This window comes from Oratosquilla oratoria, chromosome 40, assembly GCF_046742065.1.
Source record: "Oratosquilla oratoria isolate Oo_2021 chromosome 40, ASM4674206v1, whole genome shotgun sequence".
NCBI classification, from domain to species: domain Eukaryota; kingdom Metazoa; phylum Arthropoda; class Malacostraca; order Stomatopoda; family Squillidae; genus Oratosquilla; species Oratosquilla oratoria.
In genome coordinates, this window is record NC_134816.1 from 7,853,076 (window position 1) to 7,870,575 (window position 17,500).

Here is a 17,500-nt window from a genome sequence, read left to right on the forward strand (position 1 = left end):
TGAATCGACCTACGTCATTCTGAACCTTCTGATACTCGTAGTTGTTTGTGGGAATTGTCATCTGGCTCAATCCCTGGGACTGACACAAAAGTGGCCTGAATAAAGCTAGGTGCAATCGACTCTTGGATGAAAGTGTTGCAGCTTTGAGTCGCTTAAGTCTTCCCAACACAAGCCTAGCTCTTGCTCACTGTGGAAGTGAGGGGTCCAGGTAAGGTCACTCTCCAGTGTGCTACCCAGCACCCAGGCATGTTTGTGTTGTTTATCTTAAGAGGAGTGTTCATGAGTGTTCTGTTGGTTTTCTTGCTACATAAGTATACAGTTTTGGATTTCGATGCTGGTCTTAACGCGCCACTGTTACTCCTATGCGTTTGCCCTGTCTACTATATTCTGCATTACATATAACCCTCCCAACAGCGTTTTGTGTCTGCTAATGTGATTAGTGTCGTTCGCATACGAAAGAATAAGAGCCTGGTTGTGTGGGTAAGCCGGCTCTGGTAGGTCATTTGTAAATAGATTGCATAGAATGGGGGCAAGGATTGATCTTTGAGGCACTCCATCCTTCGGTACGAAAGGTCGGGACAGGCAGCCCCGTTACTTTATTCTCATTGTCCTGTCGCCCAGGTAGTTGCAGAGCAGCCGATTGAACGTCAGGGTAAAATAAACATTGTGTTACAATTTCAACTTAAGGCCTTCATGCCAGACAGTATCGAATGCCTTCTCCACATCCTTACAAACCAAAATGGCCTTACCAGGGCACCCGTCTGGCGGTTTTTGAGCCCACTGAGTGATCATAGAAATTATGACGTCTGCACCGCGCTCTGGCCGAAAACCAAACTGCAGTCTCTTAGCACATTCTTTACCTCCAAGTACCCAGTAAGACGAGGGCACCATGCTCGAACACCTTACCACAGTACTCTAGAAGGGAGATTGGCCGGCAGGAAAGGGGTGGAGGTAGGTTTCTGAAGTTTGGGAATGAGGATGGTATGGGAGGTATCGAAAAGGCGTGGAAAGTACCCAGAGGCAAGTGAAATATTGTATAATGTCGTCATGTCTGCAGTTAGACACTTGATTCGTGACTAAATCTTGGGGGCATGCAAACGTTGTTCCAATTTTCAAAAAGAGTGATAAATCGTCTATGCACAACTACAAGCCAATCAGTTTGACGTCAGCTATAGTCAAAATTCTGGAATCAATAATAGTTAATATTACCAGAGATCACATAGACATAATTTCATTCGTGACTCACAGCATGGGTTTACCAAGGGTAGGTCATGTGTAACTAATCGTCTATCTTCTTACACTAATGTCTACAAGGCGTCAGATAACAATGGTATTTACGATGTTATTTGCTTTGACTTTAGCAAAGTGTTCGACAAGGTGCCTCACTAAAGACTACTAAATAAATTCAAAGTCCATGACATAGGGGGGAAACTGTCTGAATGGATTTGAGCATGGGTCAGTTACAAACAACAGCGGGTCACAATTAGCGGTATAAAATCCAAATGGGGGAGTATTACCAGCTGAATTCCCCACGGCTCGGTTTTGGGCCCCTTATTGTTCATTATGTATATAAACGACATAGATAATTGGATTAATTATGATGTTAGAAAGTTGCGGACGACACTAAAATAAGAGAAGATTCCAGAATACTGTAGGAAGATTTTAACAAAATGTTCACATGGTCGTTGAAATGGTAAATATCTCAAAGTTCAATGTGTTAAACGTAGGTTCACGCAACTCAGAAAGCAGATAGCTTAGATAGCACCTTTTTAGAGAAAACTGAATGCGAGACTTGGGGATGCTAGTGAGTCCTGACCTTAAATCCAGGAAACATTACATTAGTGCCAGAAATGAAGCTAACAGAGCATTAGGGTTTGCTAGGGAGGTTACAAATAAAAATGCGGAGGTTATCAAATTCTATCTGGCGTTAGTCAGACCCATCCTTGACTATGCAGCACAATTTTAATCTCCGTCCTATTGATTCACCAGAATCAATACAGAGGAGAATGGCCTAAATGATATATGGACCCAGAATTTTCCCTTAGGAGGACAGGCTTAGGCACCTTAATTTACACTTTATGGAAAGACGAGTGCAGGGTGATCTAATAGAGGCGTTCAAGTGATGCAGACAAGGTCATCATATTAAGAAAACAGGGCAGAAAAGCAGAAATGGATTCAAATTTGATCGATTTAGTCTTAAGAAGGAAATAGGCAAGAACAGTTTTACCATTAGAATGGTTAACGAGTGGTTAACGACTTAGTAACCATGTAATGAACGATGAAACTATCATTTGCTATAAGAGGGATGATAGGTAGTAATGAACATGTAGCGTGGCCTTTTTGGGCGAGTCAAATCCAAATTCATCTTTTTTGTTTAATAAATAAGTCTGTTCCAATCACAAAGTATAACACAGACACTGAGTATGTGCACTCCCCGACCAGGCTGTCTCATCAAATCACATCTGCATCCTTCTCTCGACCTTCGCGCCTCTCTCGGATATATTTCATATTCTATCTAAAGTTGTCACTTTTTAATGTTTAATTACTTATTTACCAACCACTGCATGAATTTAGGAGGCTAACAAGATGACAATTAAGATTGTGAGTGTATGAAGCATTATTGTGCTACATATTGCATCCAAACTGTGAAACTGCATAGGACTTCCTATTGGAGCAATGTGAAAAATTCAAAATTAATACTTGCCTAAAAATTTGGTATGTTCTGATAATATGACAAACTAATCAATAAAATGTAGAAACCATAAATCTCCACTTTGTATTTACAGAATATGTACATATTTTACTTGGTGAATTACTGAGGTTGAATTCTGAATATCAACCATACAAACTTGCAAGAGATGCCAAACTTCAGTCCTCTATTATAGTTTCTGAACTAGTCTGTTCCAAGTATGAAAAACAAGAGAAGTCTGACATCATCCAACACAGTGAACTCTTTTCATATACCAAGAATAAATAGTACTGAGTATAATTCCAAGAATCTGAACCAAAGTCATTGCTGAAGGATATTTAAATCCTGTGTAATATCCATCTGGCATAGGGCATTTTTTCCTAATTCGGTCTTTCGCTCACACTGGGAGGGGCAGGCGATTTCTTTTGCCCAGTCGTTGCTAACATCACTCCACTAAATTACGATACAGACTGAAAGAAATAAAAGTAACAATCTATGATTATTCATTTTGATATAGATTAATAAAAATATGGATTGTTATGTAGGCTATTGTTTATATATTTTTGTTACATGTATCCTTGTACCGTACCCACATTGCAACACGAAAGGGCATCCAAATCCGATCAATCTTCTTCACTCGATGTGAAGTTATGTTGAAGAATGTAAACAACAGCTGTTACGTCATCAGTATGTCCTTGCGGTGAAAAATGTAGCTATGACATTGAAAAGTTCGTCTGGTATCAGGCACTTTTAAGATCATGCTATTTGGGTAAAATCAAGACTATGAAATGCTAGAAACATGCATTTTAGTGTTCTAACATCTAAGTTATATTTCCATACATGAAATAACAAAAAATAAAGAAGTCCGAAACCTTCTCAGTTGACCTTTAAATTACTAAGAAAAAGTTAAGATTATTAAGAAAAAGTTGAATATGTGACTCATCTCTAAATAACAAAAAGGTATCATAAGCATATCTTCTGTAAAACATAGATCTGAATTCTATAGCACAATTTCACATCCATCTCTGTTCATGATAACATAAAAATACTAACCAGTCTAGGTCCAAGCTGTGATCCCATACCAACACTGTGTATTTGAGAGAAATTTTATTTTCAAAGTATAGCTTTGTGATCCATTGAATGGAATTTTAATGGATATTATTTTTTGGAAATACACTCGTGACGATTTCATTTCTGATATATATATATATATATATATATATACATATATATATATATATATATATATATACATATATATATGTATATGTATGTATGTATATATTATCCTAATGACCCACTTTCGGAGAAGAATAAGCGAAAGTAAAATGATCCGTATATTTCGATCACTATATGTGATCCTCTTCAGCAGATGTGATTACAGAGTGGAGAAAAGCATGTATATATACAAAAGTAGTGAGGTGGGCAGGTAAGGACGGGGACTCAGGTCACGTGTCCGGCGCTACGTGGGCATTGGTGGATTTTGTCCACTATTAGTGTGGATGGTAGCAGTCTATTTACTGCTAAGGAAGTTATGCAATCTGGTGACCATTGGCCATTGGAAATATTATAATTAGGAATATTATTTATTAAAGAGGATTCTATTTTTTTTTTCTAAAACTGCATTTAGATTTATAAATGATTTCAGCGTCGTCCCACTTTATTCGATGGTTTTTATTGGCGACATGCTAAAATACGGCGTGTTTCAACATGTCGCCAATAAAAAAAATCATCTTTAATAAATAAACCTCTTTAATAAATAATATTCCTAATTATAATATTTCCAATGGCCAATTGTCATCAGATTGCATAACATCCTAGCGGTAAATAGACTGCTACCGTCCACAATAACAGTGGACAAAACCCACTAATGCCCACGTAGCGCCGGACACGTGACCTGAGTCCCTGTCACTACGTGTCCACCTTACTACTTTTGTATATATACATGATTTTCTCCACTCTGTAATCATATCTGCTGAAGAGGATCACAGATAGTGATCGAAATATACGGATCTTTTTACTTTCCTTATTCTTCTCCGAAAGTGGGTCATTAGTATAATTTTACCAATGTGCTACGACGTTATTTTGTTGTGATATATATATATATATATATATATATATATATATATATATATATACATATGTATGTATATATATGTATATATATGTATATATATGTATATATATGTATGTATATATATGTATATACATATATATATGTATATATATAGGTGTATATATATTTATATATATATATATATATGTATGTATATATATATATATATATATATATATATATGTGTGTGTGTGTGTGTGTGTGTGTGTGTGTGTGTGTGTGTGTGTGTGTGTGTGTGTGTGTTTGCGTGTGTGTGTTTGTGTGTGTGTGTGAGTGCTCGTGTGTGCGTATGTGTGTTTGTGTGTGAATAAGTGTGTGTGTGTTTGTTTGTGTGTGTGTGTGTGTGTGTGTGTGTGTGTGTGTGTGTGTGTGTGTGTGTGTGTGTGTGTGTGTGTGTGTGTGTGTGTGTGTGTGTGTGTGTGTGTGTGTGTGTGTATGTATATGAGAAACCCCTGACATATATTCTCGCATTATTCTCCAGACCAACCACGTCGTTCCTCCTGACGGCGGCTGGGGATGGGTGGTAGTGGCGGCGTCTTTCCTGTGTAACGTCGTGGTTGACGGCATCATCTTCTCGACAGGTCTTCTCCTAAAGGACTTTCAGGAGCAGTTCCCTGAAATATCGACGTCACAGGTGTCCTGGGTCAGTTCACTCCTGGGTGGCTTCTACCTCATCGTTGGTAAGTGTTCCTTAGGATGATTAAAAAAAAAAAAAAAAAAAAAAAAAAAAAAAAAAAAGAGGGAGAGATTATGCACTTGCATACATGTATATATTGTAACAAGTTAATTGTTAAAGAACAAGAATAAAATCAGTCGTTCCCAAAAGGAATGAAGTAGGGAAATCAGCAATCAGTCCCATTCTAGTTTGAGCCTGGTACGAAGGTTATCTCTAGATTATTATCATTTTTCTCCATAGAAGAAAAAATTATCTCAATTGCTTATCTACTATAAAAACAAATTTTATATAAAAACCTCTTTTTAAGAGAGGGGAGGTACGCTGTCCTTCCGGAGTGCACAAACAGAAACTCTACACTTAAAGTAATGCATCTGAATTTGATCTAGATTCAAATGTTTGTGGGGATTTTGTTGCACGGTGGATTGCCGGATAATTTCGACTAGGATCTGACAAATACTCCGACAAGAATGATTTAGGTCGCCGGAACATTTCGGCAAGGAGCAGATAAATGGTCTGACAGGAATAAAGAAATTTAACTTACCGTAAAAGGTTTGCAATGGACCAGACAATGAGTCTGGCCTGGTTAAAGAAATTTATTTTGTCGGAAGGCGTCGGTAATGGAACAGACAAATAGGCTGGAAAGGAAAATGGAATTTAGTTTGTCGGAAAACATCGGCAGTGGACCAGACAAAAAGTCTGGTTAGTAAAAATAATCTTATCATCGGTGTAGCCGTCTTGTATCTTGGGCCTGTCCTATGATCTTAGTGTTTTCAGCCATGGTCTGTCTAGTAAGAATAGTGTTGTGGTGAGATTCTGTGTGTGTCTTAGGTGTGCCATTTTGTAAGTGTAAGGTAATTCTTCTTGAGAGTTTAGTAGTGCAGTATCCTATGTATGAAGAATGAAGGGACTCACAGTTCCCTTCTTTACAAGAGAATTCATACACAAGATGACTGCGTTGTAACTCAGAAGGAGCGGGGGAAGGGTTATTCTTTAGTAGGAGATTCGAAGTTTTCTTGTTTTTGTAGTAGATGACGAAATCCATCCGGTCGATAGGATTGGCAGGTTTGACATGACGTTTGATGATTTGCCTGATGACTCTCTCTTCAGTTTTGTACTCTATAGTCATGTGGGATTTGTAGAATAAATTGATACTTTCGCTTGAATAGAGGAGGACTGGAGCTTGGTCATATCATTTGTTGATTTCCCTTTTGATGACATTGGAAATGTCCTAGTTGGAATAGCCATTATGTGTGGCTCTTTCAATTTCTAGATTAGCACTTTTCCAGCTGCCGCAGTGCGTGAGAGCCCTTCTGATGTAAGCGCTGATGGTGGAATCTTTAAAGCGTTGGGAGCAATCGCTTTTCCCATTAAGACACAGGCCCGGGTTGGACGAATCGTTCGAAGTACCTAATTGGCGGACCCACCTACGGCGTTCTACCCTCCCATAGGTTCCCTCACACCACAATTTCCTATTGGTTCTCTCTATGCTTACTATGATCCTCTCTTTTAGTATATAAGTATGTATTCTGACCTTTGTCATTGCTTTTGAAAATGTACACAGTGGACGAAACGTCAAGCTCCACTGCAACGCTACTCTTCTCCCTTCTGAGTTTGAATCATGTCCTTTGGACCAGCGATAACAAACTTACCTCCTGAAGCCAAGTCTATAGATAGACGTCTTGAAGCTCTACATAAGAAGATAATCAATATATATATATATATATATATATATATAATATATATATATATATATATATAATATATATATATCATATGTAATAAAAACACTTGGAAAATAAAATGAAAGGTGAACGAACGTTTTCGTCTATTCAAGACATTTGAAAATGTCTTAGATAGAGAAAAACGTGCGGTTACCTTTCATTTTTTCCAAGTGGTTTTATTACACAATTTGTGAATCACGTGTTTTTGTGATTTATTCGCAAATACATACATATATATATATATATTAATATATATATATATATATATATATATGAATATGTACATATATATATATGTATATATATATACATATATATATATATATATATATATATATATATATATATATATATTTCTAAACAGAAATGTAGTAGCACATTTGTAAATGACACACAGGAAACCCACAGTCGGAGAAAATAAACTTCAAATGAAAGAAGATTCAACTGTAGCCCTCTTCAGGAAAGTACATAAGACAGAGGACAAAGGGGACTTATAAGCTACAGAAACACAGAAAAGAGAGGGAACGTGGACTGCTGGCATTACTCAGACGGGGGGTAAGATGGAGTGGCGGAGGAGGGTGAGGGTGAGGTGAGGGTGGGTTGTAAGCTTCGTACCAGCCTACTTACTGCCGCGCGTGAAATAATGTCAGGAGTTCACTGCCCTTTAGAAATATTAATGTTGGGGCATTCCTCAATTAATACTGATTCAATTATTTTTCTCCTGAAACCACAGTGGGACTTGAACACTAATCTGTCCTTACCCCAGTCGAAAGAATGATTCTTATTTTTGACATGAAGAAATACGGCCGAATTTTCTTGCCCATATCTAATTAAACTTTTATGTTCTGGCAATCTAGTGTTCAAGTGTCTCGCAGTTTGACCCAAGTAAACCAAATCACAATATTGGCAGGGCAAACAATAAAGACCAGGTCACTCTACTTCTTTCGGTTTTTGTTGAACGTTTACAATTTGCTTACGCACGGTGTTAGGATAGTGATAGGCAATAGTGAGACGTTCATGAGGAAGCAACTTGATAGAGGAACTGATGGTTTTACTATATGGAATTTTTAGGATATCTTTAAAGGAGCGGTGATAACTAGAGGGGACGAAAGTTTTAAAATGGTTGGTCCTAGCCTTACTGAGGGCTTGGTCCAGAAACCAAGGTGGATATACCGAATTTTTAAGTTGACATTTGATCACCTCAATTTCTTGGTCCAGAAATTGAGGACTGCATATCCTGAAAGACCTCAAGAAAAGACCAGAGGCAACACTTTTCTTAACATTGTCAGGGTGATTACTAAAAAAGTGAAGGTTCCCTGAGTAGGTGGGTTTTCGGTACACTGTAAAATGTAAATTATCATCAATTCTTCTTATTAAAATGTCCAAGAAGGGGATTTGGTGTCCTTCCTCCCATTCAATTTTGAATTTAATGTTCGGGGTCAATTGGTTCAATTCATCATGGAACACTTCAAATGGGCCCCAACTGTCATCCCACGCCGAAAAGATACCGTCTACGTACCTGAGCCAAATCATTTCGGGCGGTTTGATGGTGGGCAAAAGGGTACACTCAAAATACTCCATGTATAAATTGGCCAAAACAGGAGACAAATTAGAACCCATACTGCAACCAAATTTTTGACGGAAAAATTGGTCTTGAAAGAAAAATACGTTTGAAGAAACACATAGGCGAACTAAAGCAAGAATTTTGTTGACAGGGAGGGGGGAAATGTCTTGAAAGTGTTGCAGTTTGGTTTCCAAAAAAGTAAGAACATCTTCAACATCAATATTCGTAAATAACGAGCAAACATCAAGACTGAGAAGCCTTAAACCCTGTACTTTCATTTTTTTTTTAATAAAATCACATGAGTTGGAGATATGGGAGTTAGAGAAATTCCCAACATATGGGGATAATAAGTCCGCCAGCCATTTAGCATTTAGAAAGCATTCCCCTCAGGCCCATCATATCGAACCGCGGCTCCTGCACCAGCAAATTTGCTAAATGGCTGGCGGACTTATTATCCCCATATGTTTGGAATTTCTCTAAATAAAATAACACGGGTTGGATATATGGGAGTTAAAGAAATTCCCAACATATGGGGATAATAAGTCCGCCAGCTATTTAGCAAGTAGTCACACACTCGTCTCCGTAACCGATAGTTCTCCTTTGTATCTGTACACTGAGCACTCTAGGCTATGGCTTCGGACACCTTTAAGAAGAGAAGCATCTTTGACGATTCGGATGAAGATCAGGAGGAGCCACAAGAAGGAAAACGTATACGACCAGAAACCTCCCCAGAAACACCATCATGAGACTCAGGATGGACAGAAGTTGGCAAAGCGAAGAAATCCAAAGCAAAAACCCCTTCGAATATGAACCCCACTAACTTAATGGAAGCTTCGACATCAGCGACGAGCGGACCCGGAACAAGCACACACCCCAAGGTCAAGCCCAAGCTCAAATTAGTACCACAAAAGGAAACCCCATATCAAATAATCAGAACACTGGAGAAGAGACACCCGAACCTGGCCATGAAAGCCTGGCCAAACCTGGAAGGCCAATGGACAATCATGCCTCTGAACGACGTAGCACTGGACGCACTTCGGCGATCTCCTGCCCTTCAGGAGCTAGATCCTGCCCAGAAACCAATTAGGGGATCATAAGGGGATATCCCCTCGAACTCTGCCTAGAACCGATACTAGAACTATCGAACGTCAAAGTTGCAGATAGGGCCTTGGACAAACAGAAGAAGCCCACCACCTCCATACTTATCACCTTTCTAGGACCCCTTCCGAACAGAGTGACATTGGGAACATGGGGATCCTACACCGTCAGGACATGGTACCCAGAGCCCCTACGCTGTTATGTGTGTCAGAGGTTTGGCCATCATCAGGCACGCTGCAGATTTAAGAAGACATGAGCCGTTTGCAGCAAGCAACACGAAACGGAACAATATATTTCCAAGTTGGAACAAAGCCAACCGGTAAAACCATGTTGCCCAAATTGCAAACAAACCTACCATGCATGGAACCCAAGATGCCCTGCAAGGCTAGAATAGATATATATCCGGCCGCACGCAAAGCAGCCGGAGAAGGCGCCAACTACCCAAACAATAGCCCCACCGCCAGCCTCAAGAAGAAAGAGATGGGAAACCAACAAAGAACAAATCAACTACTCCCAGACACAGACCACACGTACTGCAAACAGGGACCAACAGCTTCATTTTCAGCAGACCAGGAAACCACACCCTCCATCACACCAGACCAGGGAACCACAACCTCCATCACAGCAGACCAGAAAACCACAGCACCGACTACCCACGAAATCACTGAAGAAGGAAGGGCGCACCAACCAGAAGGATACACGACAGAGACAGGTCCGGAACCGGTTCAGCTCACGCAAAGATCCGAAAAGAGTACCCCAGAGAAACCAAAACCCATAGACACAAGAAAAACACACAGTTACCATGGAAGTATCAACTCTCAAGAATCTTCTGAAGGACCTGGCTACACAACTAGCTGCAGCACTATATGCTTCCCTGGACAAACATGTGACGGAAACCATTGTCACCCAAGTCATGAAGAACAATCTGCCGCCACGCGAAACTTCGCCAGCAACCAACAGACAAAGATCATACCACACACCGGGCAGCAATGAAGGAATCCAAGAAGACAGACCAGGACGAATTTTCACCTCTGCACCAACATCCAACAGCGACATGGAACCCTCAAGCAGAACTCACGGCGCAGCAGTAACACAGCCAACTAATACCTCAACAAGATCATGGAGGCCAGAGACCAACCCTCCCAGACCCACTGATGGAATGCTGAGCATACTTCAGTGGAATGCAGGGGGTATCCACCCGAAAATGGCATCTCTTCTTGCCACGATCCAAGAAGATCAAATAGACGTAGTCCTACTGCAGGAAACCCTACTACAAGACCATCACACCTTCCGAGTCCCAGGATACACATGCTACAGGAAAAATATCGGAAGCACAGGGTGGGGACTTGCCACTCTGGTGAAAAATAAAACACCAAGTGTTCAAATCAAGGACTACCTTGAGTGTGGGGAAGCCACAGAGGTGCTTGCGGTCCAAATACAACTTGCTGGGGTCACCCTCCAATGTTACAATCTGTACTCCCGGCCTGCGGAGAACATTGATCTCTCACAAATGTTTGGAAATTGCGACAGCCACAACATCGTATTTGGGGGAGATATAAACGCTCACCACCCCATACTCTCCTCTCCTTCAACAACCAACGAGAACGGTCACCAGGTCGCGCATCTTCTCAGCGAGTTTCAGGACGTCTGCCTCTTCAACAGCGGAGCACCAACCCATATAAGGGGAGGGCGGCTTGATCTAACCTTCCTTCCCGCGAAATTTCGAGGCCTTGCACAGTGGATGGTCCACCCAGTCCTGACCAGTGACCATTACGCCACAGTAACGAAGATCAAAGTTCCCCGAATTCAGCTGCTCCCTAGCCCACCAAAAGGCTGGAACTCTGCCTTTGCAAATAGGGGTAAATTTGCACAAAATCTGACAGAGTGGTTTGAAGACCACACTCCCCCACTGGACATCGACGACCAAGAAAGGGACCTTGTGACTGCCTTTCACACCGCGGCGGACGCTGCAATGCCACGGAAGAAGAAGCCCAGCAGGGAGTGCAAGGATACGTGGTACTACTGTCCCAGAGTCAAGACCCTAAAACACAGAGTCAACCGCCTCAGGAAAATTCACAACACGAGGCCCAACGCAGACAACAGGAAGCACCTCCAAGAAGCCATACGACACATGCATGAGAAATTACAAGAAATAAGACAGAGAAAATGGCTAGAATGGTGATCCCGGAATCTATTTCCGGACAGTTTGAGACCATTGTTTCTTGTCTGGTTCTCATTCAGTGTGAAAATTTTGTCAATTTCGATGTCATCAATTCCCTTTAGAATTTTAAAGTAGAATTTTAAAGACCTGTATCAAGTCACCTCAGAGCCTGCGCTTTTTTAAGGGAAAACAGATTCATATGTTTTAGTCGATTTTCGTATGATTTATTTTTGATATTTGGAATCAGTTCTGTGGCTCGCCGTTGTACTTTTTCCAGTCTGTCAATGTCTTTAATGAGATTCGGTGACCATACGGAAACAGCATATTCTAAATGTGGACGAACTAACGATTTATACAGCTTGTTGATGAGTGATGGACTTTTGAAATCAAAAGATCGCGCAATCAGTCCCAGAATCTTATTTGCTTTCTCAGAGGCTGAAATACACTTCTTGGATGATTTGAGATCGTTACTGATAATTACTCCGAGATCTTTTTCACTATTCACTTTTGTTAACTTGTAATCGTACTTACTGTTATTTTTACCTATGTGTATTACCTTGCATTTACTTGTGTTAAATTTCACTAGCCACTTTTCACACCATTGCTGTAATTTATCTAAATCTTCTTGAATATTTAATTGATTAAAGTGATCATTTGCCATTCCGCACAGTTTTGTATCATCAGCAAATTTGGAAACAGTAGATTTTAGTTCATGGTCTATATCATTTATATATACTATGAATAGAAGTGGCCCATGAACGGAACCCTGAGGAACTCCACTTGTAACATTTTTCTACCTAGAAGTTTTTCCATTTAAAACAACTCTGTTTTCGATCATTCAACCAATTACTAGTCCAACTTAATAGGCCACCACTTATTCCGTGTGAAGCTAATTCAGTAAGTAGCCTTTCGTGGGGATGGTATCAAAAGCTTTTGCAAAGTCTAGATATATTAAATCTATAGTGTTTCTTTTGTCATAATTCGATATAACTGTGTTGTAGAATTCGAGTAAGTTAGTCACGCTAGAACGTTTCCGTCTGAAACCATGCTGGCTATCATTTATCAAACGGTTACTTTCTAAATGATGTTCGATAGCATCTCTGATGATAGTTTCCATTATTTTTCCTACGATTGAAGTCAAACTTATAGGCATGTAGTTATTTGGTTTCTTTTTGTCACCTTTTTTGAATGTGGGAGTAACGTTAGCTAGCTTTCATTCTCTTGGGACATCTCCGGATATGATGGATTTCTTGAAAATATATTCTAATGGAACAACAATCTCATTTTTCATTTCCTTTAAGAATATTGGAGGCCAACCGTCAGGCCCTGGTGTTTTATTAACTTTGAGTTTGTCTATCCACCTTTTATTTTTTCTTTTGTTATATTTACCGTAGTGAGTAAGTTTACCCTAGACTTTTCACAGGTTTTAGTTTGGAGTTCACTTTGAGGTGTTTCGTTCACGAATATCGAGCTAAAATAATTGTTTAAAATATTACACATTCCTTCATTTGAATATTCAAGTTGACCGTCAGCAGATAATAGTGGATCAATGTGATTCCTAACAACCTTTTTATCTCGAATGTAACTATAGAATTCTTTGGGATTCTCTTTGGATTTATCAGCGATATTAATTTCGTATTGTCATTTTCTTTTTTATTGTCTTTTTTAAATCTCTCTGTATTGATACATAACTTTGATAGTCACTAGATGTACACGGCTTCGATCTTCGCTGAAGCATCTTACATACAAGGCAATCCCTCGTAGCTATACCGTCCACCATCCAATTACGAAGCAAAGCCCTACTTTACAGATCCATCTTAGCTGCATCGTCCACCATCCAATTACAAAGCCAAGCCCTACTTCTACGCTGTATATCCTACAGCATCTACGACGAGAAATCCCCCTACGAGACATTCCTCCAGTACCTACTACGATGAACCCCACCCCCAAAGGCATTCTCCAACATCCACGATGCCCGCCCTCTCCTTCACGTCAACACAGACTCGTTGGACCACCCTTCTCCACCATTGTATGAGTCGAACCATCCCCCCCTTCTACAGCATCGTATCTTGCTCCGCACAATAATCTCTACGCGCCAACGATCGTCACGGCATCTAGGAGCCAATGCTCACCCACTCACCGCATCTCGCTGCGCAAGATCTCCCCATTCTTTTCTCTTATTGTTTAATATCTCTACACATTTTGATTACACATTTTCTAACTCATTTCACAACAACCATTTACCAACATCACATTGAGTAAGTAGATATTTTTCTATTCTCAGTGCCACCGAGGAGCAAAACGGTCTCCACACATTTATTCAATACAGGAACGTGTCCAAAGCTCTCTATGACTCGACATACCGACCCTATACACAAAGCCAAACTACGTTTCCGCTAACCATGTCCCTCCTACTTCTAACTCTTCAGAAAATTCATCTCCTACTCACAAAACCATGACAACACAAAATATTATCATAATCATCAATGATGAGACAACATTACCACTCTTCAACGGCAGGAACATCCCTGTACACAAGTTACTCACTGAGGTTCACTCAGAAATACTGCGTAGGAATGTCACAGAGGACAAAAAAAATATCCATCTTAACATCCAAAATAGACAAACATGACACATTAGCTGGTGACGTCATTCGGTCTGACTTATTTGAGGAAACACATTTGATCAACTTGTAGAACAATTTAAAAATTCATTTGCTGCTTTTGAGCCACTTCGAGCAATTCCCTTTTATACTCTTTGGCAAAAAGTTACAATCATGGCCCACACGGTACTAAAGAAAACGCAGTCAAAGTAGCTTCATCATTTAAGAGCGAACTCAGAGAAAGCCTAAAAAACTCAGACTGGGTCTCAGACAACACAATTTCATTGGAAAACTTAGTCTCCCTCTTTGCATACCTTCGGTTTCTCTCAGAATTACACTCCAGAAAACCAGCACCATTACATTCAAGCCAGGTATCACATTAGGCGAATTCTCCAGGAAATTCTCTGACACGGACCAAGTTATCACTCAGTCAGTACCCATAGCACCCCCACACACGACAGCACAGGTCACACGATCCCCTTCAAATAACACGAGGTCAAGACATACATCACGCACGCAAGGTCGCCCATGAAAGCGCTCTCCTTCAGGAATACAAATGTTTTGTACATACTGCCATAAACCAGGTCACCTTGTTAACACGTGTTATCACAGATACCTGTCACAACCGAATCAACACTGCGAGCATCATGGTACATGTTTCCACACAAGTGACCGTTGCCGTGTGCTTCTAGCACGAACACAACACAGAACAGAATCCCCAGATCGCTCTCCTGCTAGACATTTACGCAACACATCTCTTCGACATTTATGTAACATATGTGCTAGACATGTACGTAACACATCTACAAGGCATTCACGAACACATCTCCCTTGTGACTACAGTATACAAAAACTCAGTACAGACCCAGGACAATTACTCCATACCAAGATATTCAATTTTCAACTCTACCGGTACATATCCTGGATATCGAAGACATGTCTTCAGACTTCTTAACTTTCAATGCTAAGTCAAGTAACACCAAAATGAAAATATTTCTCGACACGGGTTTCCCAGTTAACATCATGTCACTACACAGTTTCCACAAATTCCTCACTGAAACAAGACGTGTCATTTTGGAATCCCCCGACGTCAACCTTTACAATGTAGATGGTGTACCTTCCCAATTATTGGTAAAGTCTCCGTAGACATTAGCTTCAAAGATGAGTCTCCAGTCATTCCAGTTACCACCCAAGTAGCTGAAGTCTACTTTCCTGCTGATATCCTCATAGGCTTAACATTAATGAAACAACATATCATCATTTACCCTGCTCAACATGGCATCATTTATGCTAATCATTTCCTCCCTAAATTGCCATCAGCAATTTCCAACAAAGTTAGCCACATTAACGTGGCCGAGCAGGCAAAACTTGATTTAACACTCACCGCTCAAATTCACTCTGCTTCATAACACGAGGATACACCAGCTGTTAGCTCAAATGGCACCGAGGCACACACTTTCCCACGACTCTAATTCTTCTATTTCACTACCAGCTGTGGACATGCGTTCCAAGCGTAACAGACGCACTAGCTCCTCCCGCATATCCAGATCAGCAAAATTAAGGACAAAACACCCAGTAAATAACGTTGATCTTTCACCGCCTGAGAACACCTTGCCCCTGTTAGAGGATTTCAAAACAAAATCCGCCCCAGTGTCGGAAGTGTTATCCTCATTCAAACACACTCACGCAGTGCTTGTCAGCCCAAAGACGCTGTTTCCTCATGAATATACAGATAGACACACAAGTTTTCCAAGCACAAGACACCGATGTACTCTGTGTGCCAGAAACTTACTGTGTCAATGTTATTTCCCTGTTTTCAGCCATCAGCTCTACGTCAAAGAAAGGTCACTAACGCACCCCTCCATCTCACAATTGGTGCAAAAATTTGCGATGGACGCTCAATTCCCAAATTTTCAATTTTATGCCACAATTTCCACCATTTCCAACGTGCAAACAGCACAGGAATCCATTGGTGCATCACATTTGAACCAAATTAATTTCCCTCATGCACAAGCAGACTTGGTCGCACTTTGCAACAAGTTCAGACATACCATTGCCACTCAAGGTTAACCCCTTGGAGTCACTAATCTTGTTCAGCATCATATACCCCTTCGTGGGAACTCTAAACCATGTTATATTCCCGCATACAGATTACCACAGAGCAAACGCATGATTATAGATAACCTTATCCAAGATATGATTGCGCAAGACACTACTGAACCATCAGCGAATGGAACTTCCCCTCTTTGTTGTCCCTAAACGCGATAGTTCCTTCCGCCCTGTAGTAGACTCATGCACACAGTACTTGGAGGTCTCTTAGGTCACTCAGTGTTTATGTACCTCGATGTCGTGATCATCGTTTCCAAATCCGGTAACGAACATGTATACACTCTTCTCACGACTAGAACAGGCAGGTCTCAAACTGAGGTTTAAGAAGTGTTCTTTCCATTAGAAAGAAATACGCTTCCTAGGGCATGTCCTTAATTCACAAGGAATTTTAACATCGCAAGACAATGTCAAGGCAGTCATAGATTTTCCACGTTCTGCTTCTGTTGAATACACGTTTATTCCTTGGTCTGTCAGGTTTTTACGACGTTACATTCAAGGTTACGCTAGTATAGCAGTATCTTTAACTTCACTACTTAAGAAGGACACACCCTTCATTTGGACACCTGACCAAGAGAAATCCTTTACTGACTTAAAGAAAGTCTTAATCACGGCACCTGTCTTTGCCTTCCCAAACCACAAGCTTCCTTTCACAATTCACACTGATGTGTCCTACACAGGACTTGGAGCAGTGCTTATGCAACACCACGGCACAAAACTCAGACATAGAAGCATTAGCAGTCATTTACGCTCTCAAACATTTCAAA

At 40.4% G+C, this 17,500-nt stretch overlaps 1 protein-coding gene across 8 annotated transcripts in view; it reads left to right on the plus strand.

Moving 5' to 3' along the window:
• The window catches only part of LOC143020629 (monocarboxylate transporter 9), a 541,387-nt gene that overhangs the window by 288,648 nt on the left and 235,239 nt on the right, over positions 1-17,500 (plus strand). For all 8 annotated transcript variants that reach the window (XM_076177112.1, XM_076177115.1, XM_076177114.1 and 5 more), the window contains one exon: positions 5,287-5,485. In XM_076177112.1, the coding sequence (XP_076033227.1) occupies positions 5,287-5,485 (199 nt within the window). The remainder of the gene's footprint in view (positions 1-5,286; positions 5,486-17,500) is intronic.